Source organism: Micrasema longulum, unplaced genomic scaffold, assembly GCF_059751315.1.
Source record: "Micrasema longulum isolate JH-2025_06_02 unplaced genomic scaffold, ASM5975131v1 h1tg000453l, whole genome shotgun sequence".
NCBI classification, from domain to species: domain Eukaryota; kingdom Metazoa; phylum Arthropoda; class Insecta; order Trichoptera; family Brachycentridae; genus Micrasema; species Micrasema longulum.
Genome location: NW_028277652.1, coordinates 1440434 through 1458698, shown reverse-complemented (window position 1 = coordinate 1458698; position 18265 = coordinate 1440434). Strand labels below are relative to the sequence as shown.

At 32.5% G+C, this 18265-nt stretch overlaps 2 protein-coding genes across 2 annotated transcripts in view; one reads left to right on the top strand and one right to left on the bottom strand.

Annotated features, from left to right (window-relative positions):
* The window catches only part of LOC148281485 (agrin-like), an 808766-nt gene that overhangs the window by 70097 nt on the left and 720404 nt on the right, over nt 1-18265 (bottom strand). The window contains exons 6-7 of the mRNA XM_088226633.1: nt 6300-6515; nt 353-583 (exon numbers count right to left, since the gene is read on the bottom strand). Coding sequence (XP_088082759.1) covers nt 353-583; nt 6300-6515 — 447 coding nt within the window. The remainder of the gene's footprint in view (nt 1-352; nt 584-6299; nt 6516-18265) is intronic.
* LOC148281488 (uncharacterized) lies at nt 7087-9210 on the top strand. Its single transcript, XM_088226644.1, has 2 exons — nt 7087-7250; nt 9090-9210. The coding sequence occupies exons 1-2, from the start codon at nt 7087-7089 to the stop codon at nt 9208-9210; spliced, it is 285 nt and encodes a 94-aa protein (XP_088082770.1).

Here is an 18265-nt window from a genome sequence, read left to right as displayed (position 1 = left end):
TTGAAGGAATACTGATGTTCAAATATGGGTAAAATGGTGAACTTACACATTGTGTAAAGTGGCCATTTAAACCAGCCAATGACAGGTCATAAGCCATGTAGATGCCTAGACTTCTATAGTAACTTGTCTAAAATGTTCTTTATCTCTGTTTTTTCTGAATTCGGTCCTTGTCTACAAAAATTTGGACAAACTCAAAATTTTGTTGATAAAATCATTGTTAAATATTTCTAGAATACAAGGGATGGTAGAAAATTTCCAATTATCAGTTTTAATGTTAGGAATATAAAAAAGAGCAGGCAATCAAGTTGGTCTGGAGTTGGTCTGTACTACATATCATACATTCGATTCTTACCGCAAGTTCCGTTGTACAGCAGCACGAGAGAATCTCTCAGCTCGTGGTCGCCTGGCATCGAGCACGCGCGCTCGCGCAGCTTGCACTCGTTGGCGTACGTGCGCCCGTCGCTGCCGCACACGGGCTCCAGCTGCGCGCCGCACGCCGGGCACGAGCACGACGCGCGCCCCGAGCGCGCGGAGCACGCGCCTCCGAACGGGCACGTCGTGTTGGCGCACGGCCCCGCCTTACCTGAAATGTTCAAAAATATATTTTGAGTATGACAAAATACGAAAAGAAAACTTCTAGAGACTTATACCCGTATTCAGACACAATACTTAAGGTGAGGAATGTACATTATATTGTCTTTACCTTCGGGTTATTCTCTGCATATGAGATTAGAATGTACTTTCCTCACCTTAAGTATTGTCTCTGAATACGGGTATTATTTTTCGATTATATTTTATATACAGTTCAACATGCTGTGTGCATTTTTCTTTTCTGATATGACTATTTCATGAGTTTTTTGTAACTCTTTGATTTTATTCATATTTATTGTTTTCATTATCATAACCTTTGTGCATCCAGTGGTGCATAAGGCATTGCATTGGTAAATCAAATGCTGATCATCTGTTACGTAAAGGTAAAGCGATCAGTATTACGTTTCAGGTGTCAGTTCAGGAACAATGAAATATTGTACCCGTATGTTTCTTTTTTGCGTGATACCGTGTGTGTTGGATTTGTTCTGACGTTTTGGCTACCATTGAAGGAGCCATCTTCAAGGTAAACTGTGAAGATGGCTCTTGCAATGGTAGCCGAAACGTGGGAACGAATCTAACATACACGGTATCACCCAATAAAGAAACATATTGATAACAGTCACCGTGAAAACTTTCGCACCTATTTAAATATTGTACCTAGTACGGAAAACCTTTGAAATCAATATTTCTCATCCACCCAATGAGGAATTGAACCCTGGACCTCAATAATGGTAGATGAACACGCCAACCACTACAAATCGAGGTGAGACTAAAGCGCTCGTCCAGGGTCAGAACCTTGTTTGTGAAATAGAACCGAGTTCTATTTCACACACTTACCGTTATTTCTCACCCGCCTGGACACTGAGAATTTACTGTTTCGTTTTTCAATAAAAATGGTCTACTGGATTACTTTTAGGACAGTAAATAATTACTAACACTCGCATAGACATAAACAAATCAAAATATGTATATCTGGGTTTCGTATGGTTTTGTTTTATTTCATAAAAATACGTAATTTTTCAATTCTTTTAACAAAAATTAATAAAAACTTTAAATTGTTCTTTTAAAATACAATACCATTAATATTTGTTATCATTTTCATTACAATCTTGCGCATTGTTTTTAATAGTATAATTATACATATGTTACACATTTTTTGTATCCCATTTCCTGTAGGGCTATAGTTCGTCATTGTAATCGGCATCTACTGATATTATCATAAATAAATCAATTCACTCTCCAACGGTTGATTACAAACAACTTACGTTACAAAAAAATAGTAGATTATTCAAGGAAAAATTGTTATTGTGGGCGAAAGATAATTTTGAAAGAGGATTTGCTCAAGATTATCTAGCCCGCTATTTTACATCCAAAAATATCAAACTCGTTAGGGACAAGGGAAAGTAAAAGAATGAAAATGGAACGCGAAATTCCAAATCTTTATGCTTGAAAATTTCCAAAAGTTTATTTTTATGTCTGTTACGTTCATGGAATTGAGAAAGAGGTGTAAAAATGAAGATTTTTTTCTCGAAAGGAAAATTTAATTCATGTTTCCAACCGTTTTTATTTTTTATACTAAAATAAAGCTTGTTTTGAGGGTAAATAACTGGATTACAACAACTCATTTACATGAATAATTTGTAAAAAATTAAACCGATAAGTTTGTAATCAGAAAAAAAAGGAACAGTAATGTTTTAGAAATACTTACGTCTTTTAAAGTGATTTATTGATGCGTTTTTAAAAGTTTTTTTAATTTTTTTGATTTTTTACAATACAAAAGTATACAAAAAATAAAGGATAATTACAAAATAATGAAATACATATGGACAGTAAAAATAGAAAACAAAAAACCCCACTAAGGCATGGCGTGCTCGTGGGTATACAAGAAATGTTTGTGAATTTTTGCTCCCATAATAAATAGACAGTTCATATCTTTAGTTTGTATCCAGGATAGTGCGTGTTTTTTAAAAGAAAGAAAATTTTAAACGTTTATGATCAATAAAATATTATTAGTAAAAGAAGAAAGAAACATTTTTGGGTCTATAAAATATGCATTTCTCTGTGCTAGTCTCGATTTACAATGTGGTATTTCTAGCAGACCATTCCTTCTTTGATTTGATCTATTTGAATTACTTGTAAATACATTTTGGTTCTTAAACATATATTTTACACATTAAAAACAATATTTTTGTCTTATTTCTAAAAGTTTATCTTCTTGGAACAATTGGAACGAGGGAAAAGTGTGATTTTTGTGAAGCATTATTTTTAAGATAAACTTTTGAACAGTTTCTAATGGTTAAATATAGTTGTTTTAAGCTCCCCGTCATCCAACTATTCCATAGAAAAGCGATGACTGTACAAGTGCATAATATACTATTTTAATAGTATTTAGCTGGGCGTAAATACTTAACCGTTTGAACACATAGCTTAAATATTTCAGTTTATTAACAATTATTTCAAAATGATTAGTCCATTAAATTGACAGTCAATGATTTCTCCCAGGTATTTTATGCATCTTTCAGACTTAATTTTTTCGCAGTTATTACATATGTCAAGATTACAATATTTATTATGAAACATAACATTAAGGGAAGAAGAAGGTGGAAGCTGATTTTTTAATTTGTTGTTTCAAAATATAAAATGATGTACCTATAAGCATCATTTATAAGATTTTTTTTCTCAAATTGATTCGCTCGCATTCACATACAGTATTTCGAAAAGATCTCCGCTGCCGACAGAAACCATAATCCATCTATTTTATAATCGATACCTATGATTAAATATGTAAGTTATTTTATAAAATATTTATATAAAAGTATAAACTTTAAAAGACCGATTTGTCTAACAGGTTTTCTAAAAACTCATCTATTTAATTATTCAGTCAAGATTTTACGAAGCTTTTTTACCGGCGGATATGTAACGATAAACGCGAATTCTTTCAGCCTCCACTTCCTATAAAAGCCTCCAAGTAAGTTTGGGAAAAAACAATATCTGAACATTTTCCATTACACCCGTTCTGATCCGGAGCGTACAAAATAAAAAGAAAAAAACGTGTTTGGATTTCGGATCCAAAATTGCGAAACGATGGAAAATAGCGAATTTTTGTTTGCAATTCTGAGGAACGAGACTAAATCTATTTAGCGAAGAGTCTTCACGCAAACAAATCTGGGTTCGGTAGAGCCTTCGTCGATAAATCTAGGCAATATACCGGAATACACGAGCGTGAAAACAAAATGGAGACAATCGTCTAGAGTAGGGGTTCGATACTGTAAAGTGATCGGTTTTCGCTGAAAATTCTGACGTTGTTGTTGAGATATCACTTACGTTCGGGGGAACACTTTTACTTTGAAGGAATTCAATACAAGAGTTACCAGGCGACGGCGACGCATTAAATTTTTTAACGATCAAAGGTAACTTTGTTTTTCATTTCTTCTCGTACATTGTGCTATAAATTGACACTCGGGAGTGTAAAATACTCCGACTTTTGCCAAATTTAATCTTTTTATTTGATTTTTAAATCGTGTTAACGTCATTTTTAAATAGCTGCCTTTAAAGTTGATTAATTGTGTTTTTAAACGATAAATTTATTGTTCGTATTTTATACGACACATTTTTAAATATCTTTAAGAAAGGCGTAATGATTTACAATTTTTTGTCTTTTAAAAAAAGGAAATACCGGGGCTAGTATTTTTTAAAGTAGTGGGGGTAGAGACGCTTGATTGTATGTTTTTTTTTTTAAAACACAAACATGTATGTATATAAATTTACAAAATTGTTTGACTTCATATTCCGATATAATTACCTGCTAGCAACGCTTTATCTACCCCACAATCGCACTGCAATATCTAAATATTGTTTAACAGAAATGCATAAATAAATTAAACTACATTAAATCTATTAATGCAATCCCGCGTCCCTTAGTATCACAGAATAAACTCTTTCAATAGCCATTTACCGCTCTCATTTTTTGCATTTTCTTTCACAGTAGCAGCTGCTCGAATTTGAAATAATCTGCCCACTAACTTCGAAAACGCCCCTTCTTTATTAACATTCAAATCATGGATAAAATGTCATAATATTTGAGTTTTCCCTTTCTCCCTCCTATCTCCTACCCTCTTTACCACCTCTATTTATTGTGTAGTATATATATTTTGTTATTTTTTTTTTCTAAAAACAAATATCTGTGCCTTAGAGAATGAAACACGGGAGTCCACATTTAGCCGTTTTGAAGTAAAAAATATAGAAATAAGGAAATCTAACTTTTTAAACATTTTTAAAGTAATAAAGGTCTATGAAATATTGTACAGTATAAACAAAATTTGTAATACTTTTAAATTTGTAATTTTGAATTCCCGCAAGAACGGTAATTTCATTGGCCACGCCCCTCATACGTCACGATTCATGTTTATTTGTTCCTGCCATTGAAATTTGTGTTGAACAATTTCATGAATCTTGACGTCACAACAACCAAGGCCAAACACGTCGCGTTTTTCTACTAAAATATTTTTATTGAATTTCGTTTTTACATTTATACATGAAAACATTTCTCTTCAATATCCATATTAATTTTTAAAATACAATTAATTATTCTAAATTCATTTTATATATTTTTATCGGTAATCGTAGTACCTATGTGATATTTCCCTATTATCGCGATAAGCTATTTTGTATGTGAATAAAATACCGAAGTTGACTTTAGTCAGAAAAATGCTTTTTTAAGTTGAAATAAAAATCTAAAGGTCTTTTCTGAGTTCTTCTGAGTTGAACTCTTCTGCGATGAATTCTTTTGAGTTGAAATAAAAATCCGAAGTTCTTTATAGATTGAAATTATCTCATTTGGTTGAAAAGTTATGAAATTTTGGAAATCGCACAATGACAAAATCTTGTTGCCTGAACATTTTGCTCAATGTGACCTCCTGTGGTTTATCTTTTAGGGTGCAGATATATATATATATTATTTCTATACATATATATATTTCTATATTTGTTTACGTTTATTTGTGTGGATTGTTTGTAGAAATATATATTTAAAAAAAAAAAAAAAACAGACGCATTGACGGAATCCTGGGGGGGTCGGAGACAACGTATTAATCTTTGTCCATACATTCTTCCCAAAATCTGCATAGTTTGTATTCCTTAAACATATTTATAATAATTTTTCCATATGCGCAGCTGACAGAGAGCCCCCCAGGATTCGATAACAGCTGCGGGTGGATGGTGGGCTTAAGGATAGACTTTAATGTTGAATTAACCAACTGGTAAAAGAAGAAGTATAAATGTTAAATTAACCACAATATGTTTATATGCCATTGATTTTTTCAAATTCAACTGGTTGGGTAGTTAGGGAGAAATTGAAAAAAATTGAAAAAAGGCAAGATGCCCACCCTTATGCAAATGTATATAAACTGTATGTGTTTATAAAGTGTTTAAATGAATAAAGCTGAAAGATCGCCATCGACGGTCTTCCAGGATGGTGGGAGCTCGCAGGTGTGAAAAAGAGGAAATTGGTCCAAGCCAGGTCCGCCGCCGCGCCCTCGTAACGCTCGTTATAGGGGGCTGCTGCGTCCGTTCTCGCACTAGAATGTTATTTATAAAATCGGACCACCTTATATTATTCTCAAGCGCTTACTTTCAAAACTCGGAAAAGTTTGGCGTTTTGAGTTTTAGTAAGTCGCCAGGTTTTTTAAATTCTAGACAGTTCCACTTACCGCAAGCACCGTCGTGCGCGACATGCACGACGCGGCCCAGCTGGCACGCGGCACGCCGCAAGTGGCACGCGCTGTGGTGCGTCGTGCCGTCGCGCGCGCACACGGGCCGCAGCACGGGCTCGCAGTCCGGCCCGCACGAGCACGACGCGGCCCCCGTGCGCCCGATCCAGCACTGCTCGCCGGGCCCGCATTGCACGCTGGAGCATGGGTTGACACCTGTGGAAAAAACACCACCTTAGAATAACTACTGACATAATGTATTTATTAACAATATTTTGAGTTTGTCCAAATTTGCATAAACAAGAGCTGAATTCAACCCCCTAGGGAGTTATTAAGATTAATTTGTTACAACAGAGATATCGATCATTTTGGAGAAGGGAATTTTAAGCATTTGCTATGTTTAAACGTCTCTCTGAGGTAAAACGTTTCTTTGTATATTTTGTTGTTATTTTGTAAAGTTTACAATATCCATCTCAATGTTGTTTTGGAAATACTTTTTACATCTTAAATTAATAAACCATTTATTTACCAAACAATAAGGGTTTATTTTATGACCTGTCGATTGGTTTAATCCTAGTAACCTAACCTTCGTCGCAAATACGCTGTATCTTTTTTCCCCAACACGCCGGCGCCTTGCCAATGTCTTTCGGGTGGCAATTATGTCCAACGAGTAAGAACACAATGTTTCGTCGCATTGCGAATCTACTCATCGCGTCGTTACGACGAATGATTACGGTTTGTGTATGCTTTTTGATAACAATTCTTACTTATTTTGGAGTTTTTTGCTATGACTTCAAAACGATTGATGTCTCATGAAGATTTATTATTAAACGCGCGTTTATTATTAAAACAAGATGAATTTAGCGCATTAGACGAATCATCAGACAGCAAACGAGAATACAATGTGGATATTGATGATATGGAAAACGATATTCAAGACGACCGCAACCCGTCCGATAATGAAGATAACTAACTGAATGCTAAAAGATGATTTACATCTGGTTCACTGAATCATTTGCTAGAACCACAATTACAGTGTGACGAATAAATCTAGACAGGTACTTCGTCACACATTTTTTACGCGAGCCACCCCGTCGTCCATGCCACGCGAAACCGTGCGTGTTTCTTTTTGGTTCTATTTTATGGTACCAAGGTAGGAAGGCGGCCGGTTTGGCCAGATTCCACATTAAGGGATCCCGAAAAAATTCCGGTGAGTACCTAATAATAACATTATTCTCAACCATGAAGACTATTCTTGTGCTCAAATACCAATTGCTTGAATTAGACAGGGTCCCTTTTATCTGTATATGTGATGATATATTCATCTGATATGTTCTGACACGGGAGAAGAAGGGAAGCGTCATGCCGTCTATCATATTTTTATTTTTGATATATTACCCTGATGAGATATGAACATGGTGCTGACGGTATTAACCCGCCTATCTAACCGCTAGTTTTGATAATGATCTCACACCTAGAAACTGTCTTTTTTTTATGCCGTCATTTCAACCACGTGTTTCTGTGAAGAGTGGTTGAAGACGGTATAATAACGTCCAGACAAACGTGGCTGGACGTCAGTCATTCAAGCAAACTAAAGGAGGATAAAATAAGATTCTTCATAAATATTCAATATTTTTTTACATCTGGCGTGATGTCGAAGACTGGGTCTGCTATGCGCGAACATTTCAGGAATTGACCAGACACATTTGGGAAGATGCAAAAATTTCGTAATATTAACATAAAATTAAGATTAATCCACGGTGATCAGTCAAGGCTTTCTTTAATTTAATATCTAAAGTAAAATTTTGGAGAAAGATATTATTTTGTACAAACGAAATATTCAGTCATTATATATATTGAATTGTGTAAATTAGTAAATTCGTTATCGGGCAGTTTGGATAAACAATAGTCTGACATGGGATACAAATCCTATATGTAACAAATTTATTTTGTAGGGAATATAATTTCAACTTTTAGCTTGATGTAAATTCCTTGTGTAATGATGCAATTCGCGTAATCATTTTATCAAATTCCTTTGACAACAGTGGGTAATGTCATATTTTTGTGCAACTATGTTTATCATAGCAGGTTTTAACATTTTTAATGTTGTAAATTGTGTATAAATAGTGTATTTCGATCAACGTGGAAAACATACCATGTTTTTACCATTTTTATATATTGTCTCTACCGTTTTTTATCTCAGTAGAAGCTTGATTTTCAAAATGATTAAAATAAATCAATCTTGATTAAGAAAAATGTGTTTCATTTGAGGATTCGTAGGGTGCATAGGTCACATGGGATGAATATGATTTGTTTTGGTAAAAGGTTTTTTGGTCTCATGTTTTACTTGGCTTATCTGGTCAGTGGATAAGAAAGTTCAGGTTGGTGCTTCGCCCCCCGGAGTTTCTCTATCACAACAGCCTATTCTATCTAAAGATATCCCCGGTAATTCAACTATATTGATTTCTAACATATTAAAACAGAGATGAAGAACATTTAAGAAAAGGTAATATAGAAGTCCAGGCATCCACAGGGCCCATGACCCGTCAATGGCTGGTTTAAGTGGCCACTCTACACACTGTGTAACATTCACCATTCTGCCTATATTTGAACATCTATATTCCTTCAATTCTTTCATCTGTTGATGTTTGTGAAGTTAAAGAAGATGTGAAGTTATGAAATTATATTGATTTCATCACAAAGTAATTTCCGCAGTCGGAACCGTCATGTTTGGGCAACAGAACATACTCCAAACAGAGCAACTGCAATAAATATTGTAACAGTTACCAGAAGACCAGCTTGTGCTGTAAAAAAATATAAAAATTCATTCGTATTATTTGAAGAATTCATGACTTATCAGACATGCGAAGAAATTGTGAAATGGACGAATTCGTATATTGCAAAAAAATAAAACAAAAAGCCCAAACCATCAAAAGTTGTTCACTTATTATATCTTCTTGTGGTGAGGAGGGCACAGTGACTCGTTTTTGTGGAATACCTCCTAAAAGATGGAAGACATCTGGAAATCAATATCACAAAAGAGCAACCCCCTGGAGAACAGACTACACAGTTTTACAGCAAGAAAGAAGAAGAAAAAGCATAATTGTGGCATTTATCATTTTTATAATTTAAAAAAATGTCTAGTGATAGTTACCTGTTTTATTACAAATGATATTATAACGTTCATTATTACTGTCACAAAAACATATTAATGTAAGTCGAACTTCTTTGTCACGTGTTTTCTTTGTCGTTTTGTTTTCATTTTATGTTTTCTGTTTTTTCTAACATTGATTAGGTTGGAGCGGGTCCTTTTATTTTTACAGTAAGAAAGATAACATTTAATTTATAGAATAAAACATGTTTGTAATGGCATTTTAAATTCGAAACCCTTATTAAGAGATTTATTTTTCCCCTTAATAATTTACGTAGGTAAAAAAGTAAACATAAATGCTTAAACATACATCCGTTCATGTTTCTAGACCATAAGAGAAATCCCTAGAGACGATGTAAAGAATTACTCAAAAGAATAAACCCTTTGTTGAGAATTTTATCTCACTCCACCTTATATTTCAATAATGATAATATCGTTGGCGATGGGGAAACGAAAACATTATTGCTTCAGTTGCACATAAACCGTTGTTTTTAATTGTGACAAAATGTCGAAACTCTTTTACCAAGACGCGGAGACATAGGAGGACGGTTGTTTAATAAAGAAGGCATTGTAAAGTGCAGTCGGGAAAGGGGGATGCACTAGCTGCATCGCATTTGCACAAGGAGGAAATATGGCGAAGAGAATTTTTCAATTTGTCAGTGTATCGGTACGGAAAAGTAAACAGTTTCCACAGATTAAACGGAAAAGTTTTTTTATCGTGCATACATCTGTTTACTCTGGAGTATTCCCGAGTGTTTCCCGATAAAAAGGAAAAGAAACACGCGGCGTTCCTTGAATAGAATACATTAGATTAAAAACTTTATAAGAACTCCGTGCCTCGTTTAAGATGAGTTTCGCGGAACGAAATGTAAGAAGAGAAAGAAAACAAAATTAGAAATGTTTATAAATGATATTCGCGAAACTTCGGGATATAAACATAAAATATTCCGAAAAATATCGGGCGCCCTTAAAAGCGAGAGGCTCGCGAAATCGGAGAATAATTTAGAATAATAAAAGAAAATTTGCGGAAATCTTATTACGTAACGCTTATTTTATAAAAATCACAAATGGCTGACCTTCGTTGGAGCTTTGCGCTTTCATCAACCGAAAATTACTCTGTTTGGTAAAAATTAAAACATCTAAAATAATTTCTACAAAATGTCTCAAACCTATATTATGAGCGTGGCTAGTGTCGCGGACTCGCGGATCAAAAGTCCGACTTTGAACTCTGCTCTGCCACGACTTAATTTTATTTTTTTAGTAGTCAGTTACTTACAACACAAATATTATAACAAATTACAACAGGAATGGAGAATACCTTAAATAAGGGAATATGGAAGTCTAGGCATTTACAGGGCTAATGACCTGTCATTGGCTGGTTTAAGTGGCCACTTTACACACTGTGTAACATTCACTATTTTGCCTAGGTTTAAAAATCTATTTTTCTTCAATTCTTCCATTTGTTGATTTTAGTGAAGTTAAAGAGCCGAAACCCTTTTTTGTTGTGAAGAGATTTATTTCACTGAATTATTTCACATACTAGGCCTGAATGATTGACTGCACCACATGACTGAATTATTTCACATACCAGTCTTTTGTCTACGAACATTTGGACAAACTCAAATATTGTAACAAATATTATAATAATGCAAATATCTATTTACAAAGAGTATAAACATATTATTACATTTTTTTCAGTTGAGAATCATTTTTACCTTTCTTTTATAATATGCACATAAAAATGTTAAAATTATTCATGGTTATTAGAAAAATATGAATAAAAGTTGGCTAAATACAACAAAGTAAAATTTGATCAATTTATATTTTTATCAAAATTTTTGACTATGAATCTATAAAAACTTAGTTTTTTCGTTTATTAAAAAAGAAATTACCTGTTGAGCCTCTATCGTAGAGGCTTATCAGCGGGTAGGAATAAAAGGATTTGGAAGCCAATTATTAATAATACTCCACAATACCTGACCAATTGGGCAAAAATCTTTGTTGGATTTTTCATTTTAACTGGCGGAAACGTCAGGGTCATAGTTGGCCGTCTAATCAATTGCTCCACGGCACCTGCCTGTCAGGGGCGAATCGTTTAAATAAGCGATTATGCACAGCTCACCATTTAATTTGACTTTCGATAATAATGTTTTATAGAAACGAAGTTTATCGGAAAGTAATTAAAATAATTGTAAATCACCACCACGTTTATAAATGTATATTTTCCCACAAAAAAATATCTATCAAGTGCGCCCACCGCCCAGCTGTTTTCAGAAAACGATGAAACTACCCGATTGCATCAGCTTATTCCTCCATACAAAAAAGTACACTATATTTCACATCTTTGACCTAGTCAGGTTTTTTAGTACTAAAACAAGCATGCAGATTACAAATATTATTTTTAGATTCTCCATTTGGAAACTAGTATTTTGAACATTATTTCCGAAGGTCTATTTTTCTTTGACAGGATACCGTTGACATATTATGTATCACACTGTGGCGTTCGAAGTGGCCGTTTTTGGCATTATTATTTATTTTAAATGGTACCGGCCAGTGCTTGGTGTTGACATTGAAATATGTACTAGATGTCATTGTGGTATTTAAAAAAAAAACTTTTGTACAAGTATTGAATCAAAATAGTATGGAATAACGCTACGTATATCGCGTCGTAAATAATAATTGTTGTTTGAGTTGATTTTCACAGAGCCACAGGAAAAAAGTAATTAACAATTATACTACTGGTATATTATGTACTTATATGTACGTACAAATAGATTTTTTTTTTTCGTAGATTACCGATAAAATAAATCACGGCTCGTCACTGCTGCCTGTTTACATAATTGTTCAAATATAATTGTTCATATTTATTCAAATAGTCGAATATAAATGTGGTTGCAAAGATAATCAAATTTCAGTGGGGTGGAATTCAACTCTCGAACCTAATCCGCTCTAAGAGTCCACACTTGCAGTGGTTTAATAAACAATATTTTAAGTAAGTACATGTGTTTGAAAACATGTACTGGTTTTAAATATTTCAGGTGGTTTTTCAAGGTTTAAACATGTTTCAAGAGTGTTTAAAAACCACTCTGAGAAGGAAATATCTAAGTCTAAGTATTTACAGGGCTTATATGTAAGTACATGTCTACCAATTTTTGTAAAAGTAAATTTACAAACTTGAATTCCGACACTCGAGTTTTTTGGTAAAATATTTTGATTTTGTATAAAATATATTTTATATAAACAACTAACAAAAATAACTAAAAACCTTTAAGTATAATTCTAGTTTTTATATGAGACAATTAAATTGATTGTTTTAATTAAAAATATAGGAAAACTCTATTTATCCGAACTCCAGTCATCCGGATGGTCAAATATTGGGAAATAAAAACTTTCTCGTTGCTCGCAAACACATTTTTTCGTCAAAGCAATTTACTTTGCTGGACATGTTAAAGTAAGTTTTTGGTTGTCTTAATTTAATGGTTAATCCAACTATCCGGATTTCTGAAAATCCGATAACGTCTGGCACTCATTAATCCGAATAATTTGAGTTTTACTATACAGATAAATTTAAATGATCTCTTTCCTCCATTCACTTCGGATCATTAGATGCTAAAACTATCATGTGATTACCTAAAACTATATCACTAATTATAAAAGAGTTTGTTCAAACAAACAGTCCACCCCCACATACACACCCTCTCACTCACCCTATACTTGTTAATATTTTTCTGTCTACTATTTTTTTTCCTGTATACTATTTATATTCTCTGTATTTCTGTTAATATCCTTAGCTATAATTGTTTTTCTATTCCTTCAAAATTATTTTTATTAATGGGAAACATATTAAATAATCATACTTGCCGCAACAAATCAGTTTCATGGAACAGGCATTTGCTCTTATTAGGAACCAATTGCAACATTAGGCATACTAATATTTCTTGCTTGCCAACCCTTCATATACTGAGCCTACTCCCAGTACAACAAAAAATTCGCAGAGTGTTGTTTGTGCCATTTTGTTAAATATAAATGTTTGTATAAATAAATAAATAAAAAATAAAATAAAAGGGTAGTCTCTGCAGGTATGTTCCAATCTTTGGCGTATAACGGCAAATTTAATGCAGTACATAAAAATCCCATTAGGTAAGACAAGCTGGCCCACAAGTGCTTTGAATTGAAGCTGATGCGGTGGGAGGAACGTTTAGGTTATATTAAATAAACATCCCTCGTAATGAGAAACCAACAAACACCCGCCTAAATCTGTCGGCGGCCGCAGGTAAATCTCCAGGGGGTGTGGTGGTGGAGAGGTCAGCAGCGAGGGTTGGTCGTTAGAGGCCCGAAGAACCTCGCCTCTAGGGAAGAAAGTTGAGTTCTGGCATGGCGTTTGTATTCGACCAAGCTGTCGTGTTACACTATAGACAACGTGATTTTTTTTTCTAAATAACATTATAAATAATAACTCTTTAAATTTATTGTAATGGAGAGGAAAAACATTTTTGAGAAAGGGAATATGGAAATCTAAGCATTTATAAGGCTTATAACCTGTCATTGGTTGGTTTAAGTGACCACATTACATACTGTATAACCATTCACCATTATAACTATGTTTGAACATCAATTTTTTTTTTAAAATTCCATGTTATTGACGTGGGTGGAATCTTTATTGATGGGAGGGAAATTAATCTGGCTGAATTTTTTTCAAGTGGCCACTTAAACCAGTTAATAACAGCTTATAAGCCTTGTAAATGCCTAGAAATTCATCGTTTCATTGTAATGAATCAAGTTACTTATTATTATACATATATGTATTATAATTTAAATTAAAAGTAGAAATTCAAAAATTATCACAATGAGCAATTTTATACGTGAATTTCCAAAAAAGTCCACTTTTGTCATAAAAATGATTTTTTAAGTTGAAATGAAGATCTGAAGTTCACTTTGTTTTAATGCAAAAAATAGTAGTAGTTCCAGATACACTATTGTAATATATACTTTTATAATCAAAATCATAATAATTTTAGATTGAAAGTTCTTTATAGATTAAAATGTTTCGTTTTTCATCGTCAGTTTTTAGATTTAAAATTCTTACGGTGATAAAATAAAATTTACTTACATTATTTGAATTTCTATTTTGCTTATCTACAGTACCTACTGCAAACTGATTTTTGTTGCCTTAGCCTGTTATAATTTTTTAAACACATTAAACTTTGAGTACCTACATATTAACTTGTTGTTCTGTATAATGCTTGAATTTTAACCTTATACCTGTCATGTAAAAGCCCTTCGGGCGTTTATCATGAATAAATAAATAATTTTATTTGGTTTAAAAGTTATGATGTTTTAGAAATCAAACAATCGCAAAATCTCGTTTCCTGAACATTTTGTTATGTGATTCTCTTGGTTTATCCTTTTAAATAAAGATATTATATCTGATTAATAAAAATACTTTTATTTTTAACGCATTTTACTTTGTTATACGTAGTATATAAATAATAAATTATTTTTCTATACTTTTAATTACCAAAACAGAATCTTATGTCCGTAGTAAAAGGTGTTCTATTTTGGAATGCAAGATTTTTAGGACTTTTTTAAAATGATTTCTACCTATATAAGCCATTTTCTTGAAAACAAAATTCAACGTTTTCAAATACTCTATCATTAAAATTCGAATTTTTCATCCCTCTGTTTAAAATAAATATAAAGCAGTTACTGATTTTCTACGATAAATTATAAGATTAAATTTATGGATAAACAAATAATTTTAATATTTACGAGGTGGTTATCAGTAATTTATTTGTTTGCTTGCGTGAATTTGATTTTACGAGAGTATTTTTACACTTGAATTGATTTGAGCAGGTCAGAAACAGCGGTTTACTTCGAATTTAATTGGTAGCTTTCCTAGTTTTGTAAACAAACTTTTAAATTCAAGAAACTATGTGAAGGTAAATGTCTACAAAACGTGTGTCCTAACAGCATCTTGTATTGATGATATATACATCCAAATGCAAGACGCCTTAAATATGTTTGAAAACAAAATGTACAATTTAAATATTTAAATAAAAGAAATATATGTTTTAATCAAAAGACCGAGAAAGACACTTATAAAACAAAATTAATTTTTCTTGTAATAAATCATATTGTTTTGCTCTTAAAACGTCATGTAGATACCGTATGGAGTCTCTTAGGAAAGCTATTTTGCAGAATAGCTAACTGTGTATAAGGCATACCAAAGGTCTAGTTAGGACTAACTTTGGACCCTAATTTGGGATGCACACTTCCGATGCTGATATATGGATGACCTTTCGGTTCAAACTACCCCGTGTAGTCCATTAAGAGGGTATATTCAACCCTTGCACGTGGTGTCTTCCGAACTTTCGTGATTTTAACGAGTATTTGCTTCAAATTTGCGTAAACAAAAGGAAACTTATTCACAACTCAACAGAATGATCGCATAATGCTATATTCTGTAGTAAAATTCAGGACTTGTCCACAATGATTTCGTTTTTATTTTTATTGAAAATTTGTCACGCTTACTTATTTGATTTGTTTTTTTATTTAACTCTTCTGTGGCTGTAGTGTAATATAAGTCTATGGGTCTATATTATGTAAATGATGAAGTTTTATTTTTTAAATCTTCAAATAGACATTTTCACACCAGATTTGGAAAGTAAAATTGAATACGCAGAAAAAAAAATATTTATTATTATTATTATTCTTGCCATATGAGTGAAAGTGACGCCAATACCAAAATAAATCTGTTTAACTGTATAAAAAAGAACACGAGAATAGAACTAATAACAAAAAAGACAGAACCACTGATCTTTGACCGGTTTTGTGTGAAAAATACAAAAAAAAGAAATTCGTTCAATAAGTCGGTTATTGGTAGTGCTAAATGGCCGACGTTATATGATTATGTTTTTTTTTCTTCAAATTTCTAAATTTTAGAATAATCTGTATTTTGTTTGAGGTAAAACAATATTCCAGCACTGTGTTCAAGGATTTTTAAGCAGAGCCTTTTTAGAGTTAATAATAAATTTCATGAGAGAAAAAAAGAAATATTGTACTTACACATTTATTATAAACATTAAATTTATAATAAGAAGACATTTAAAAGTGTATTTAAAATTAATTAGGTATCAACAAACAATTATTTCAAGAATGTTCCATTCCTAAATGACCGGAAGCATTTTAAAAGGCACTTCATAAACCGTTTTAGTCTATTGCTTACACAATTAGTAGTAAGGGTCGAATTCCATCCCCTTTCTTGGCATTCGTAACCCAAAAACATTAAAGAATGTAGGTACTCTTAGAAACCTTATGGAGCATATAAAATTATATATATGGCTTACGTAAGGTAAAGCTTTTTAATTCTTTTTTTAACGTCTTGCTTTATGCTGGGCATCGTTATCTTCAGAAATATCAGACACTAGGAGTATGATACACCTCCATTCCTTCAGGTCCTATGTCAAGTTGAGGGCAGCGTTCAATGAAGACCTCGTTAATTGCATTATTCGATGAGTCCGTTTTGTGGGATTCAATGATCTAATTTTTTATTAGAAGAGAACAAATAGACTTTAACACATCCTCGCTAATGGAATTAGTGTGTAAAAAAAACCATACAACCGAGTTATTTTTTTAACGAATTCCGTTATTTTGAAGGTACCGAGTATTCGGATTTTTGAAATCTTTTATTTTTATTTTTACATTACAGTGTCCTCACCGTTCGTCAGCTTGTTCACCTAATTGATAAGTATAGAAAACCCGTGGAATTTTAATTGCGCGTTTGATTTTATTACAATGTTTTTTCGTTTTCATATTTTTTCAATAAAGGTCCGCTGTCGACATCCCCTTCCGTTCCTAATAGTATTCAGATATACGTAGATAATCAGAAAACAATCCACCTGTTAAATATTAACCTGGTAAATACATTATAAACGAAGTTATTTTCGTATAAAGTTGTAAATAATCCTTTTGATATTCCTAATTTGGTCAAATGTATATATTTTAATGTGCCTAATAGCATGAATAATGAAGTATCATATTTATTTAAGATAATTCTAACATATCCAAGTCAAATTCGCACAATATTTATCTGTTTCAGTGAACATACTCTCTCGGGAACAAATACACAAATTAACAAAAATAAGTTTTATTTGACATAACTTTATCAAATTTCAAGATCCAATTTTTTTCAAGTTTTTTGAAAAATCGTTGAGTTTCTGGTATTTTTCGTTTTAAATTGTATTTTTGTACATTTAAATTGTTTTTAAATTTTGTATTTTATGTAAAATCTTTTTGAGCGTTAGTAAATAAACCTATTATTGCCTGTACTGATAAAAATCTATTTGAATTACTCGTCCGAACTCAACACAAGACTTTAAGTCCCACGGAGTGGAGACTTATGTCTCATAAAATGTGTATTAAACTACTTATAAGTAAATAAATAAATAAATTGATTTATATTCATTTAAATTTTTAAATAGACGAGATTCCGAAAATATCTAGTAAATGGAATTAGTAGATTTCATTAGTAAACGTTTAGTAAAAAAAGTACTTTTAGTGAGTTTTTACACATGATAACTTAGAAACTAAACCAAAGAGAATTTAACGGATTTAATCAGTCGTTAAAGCTAGACAAATGACTGCATTAAAAACAATTCGATGGTTTTTTTAATATTTTAAAACAGTTTTCTCAAATTTATACGTTTGGAGAGTTTTATCAATATATCGACTGCATTTTTGAAAGAGCGTCAAAAATGTATAAAATACAATTTCATTCATATGAAATTGAGAAACTACTACTTAATTTTGTGTTTTT

What these genes read in the sequence shown, in the direction of transcription:
- LOC148281488 (XM_088226644.1), top strand. Translation starts at nt 7,087, where the DNA reads ATGACTTCAAAACGATTGATGTCTCATGAAGATTTATTATTAAACGCG. An exon ending in ATTCAAGACGACCGCAACCC is followed by an intron (nt 7,251 to 9,089) that starts GTCCGATAATGA and finishes AACAGTTACCAG; the next exon opens with AAGACCAGCTTGTGCTGTAA.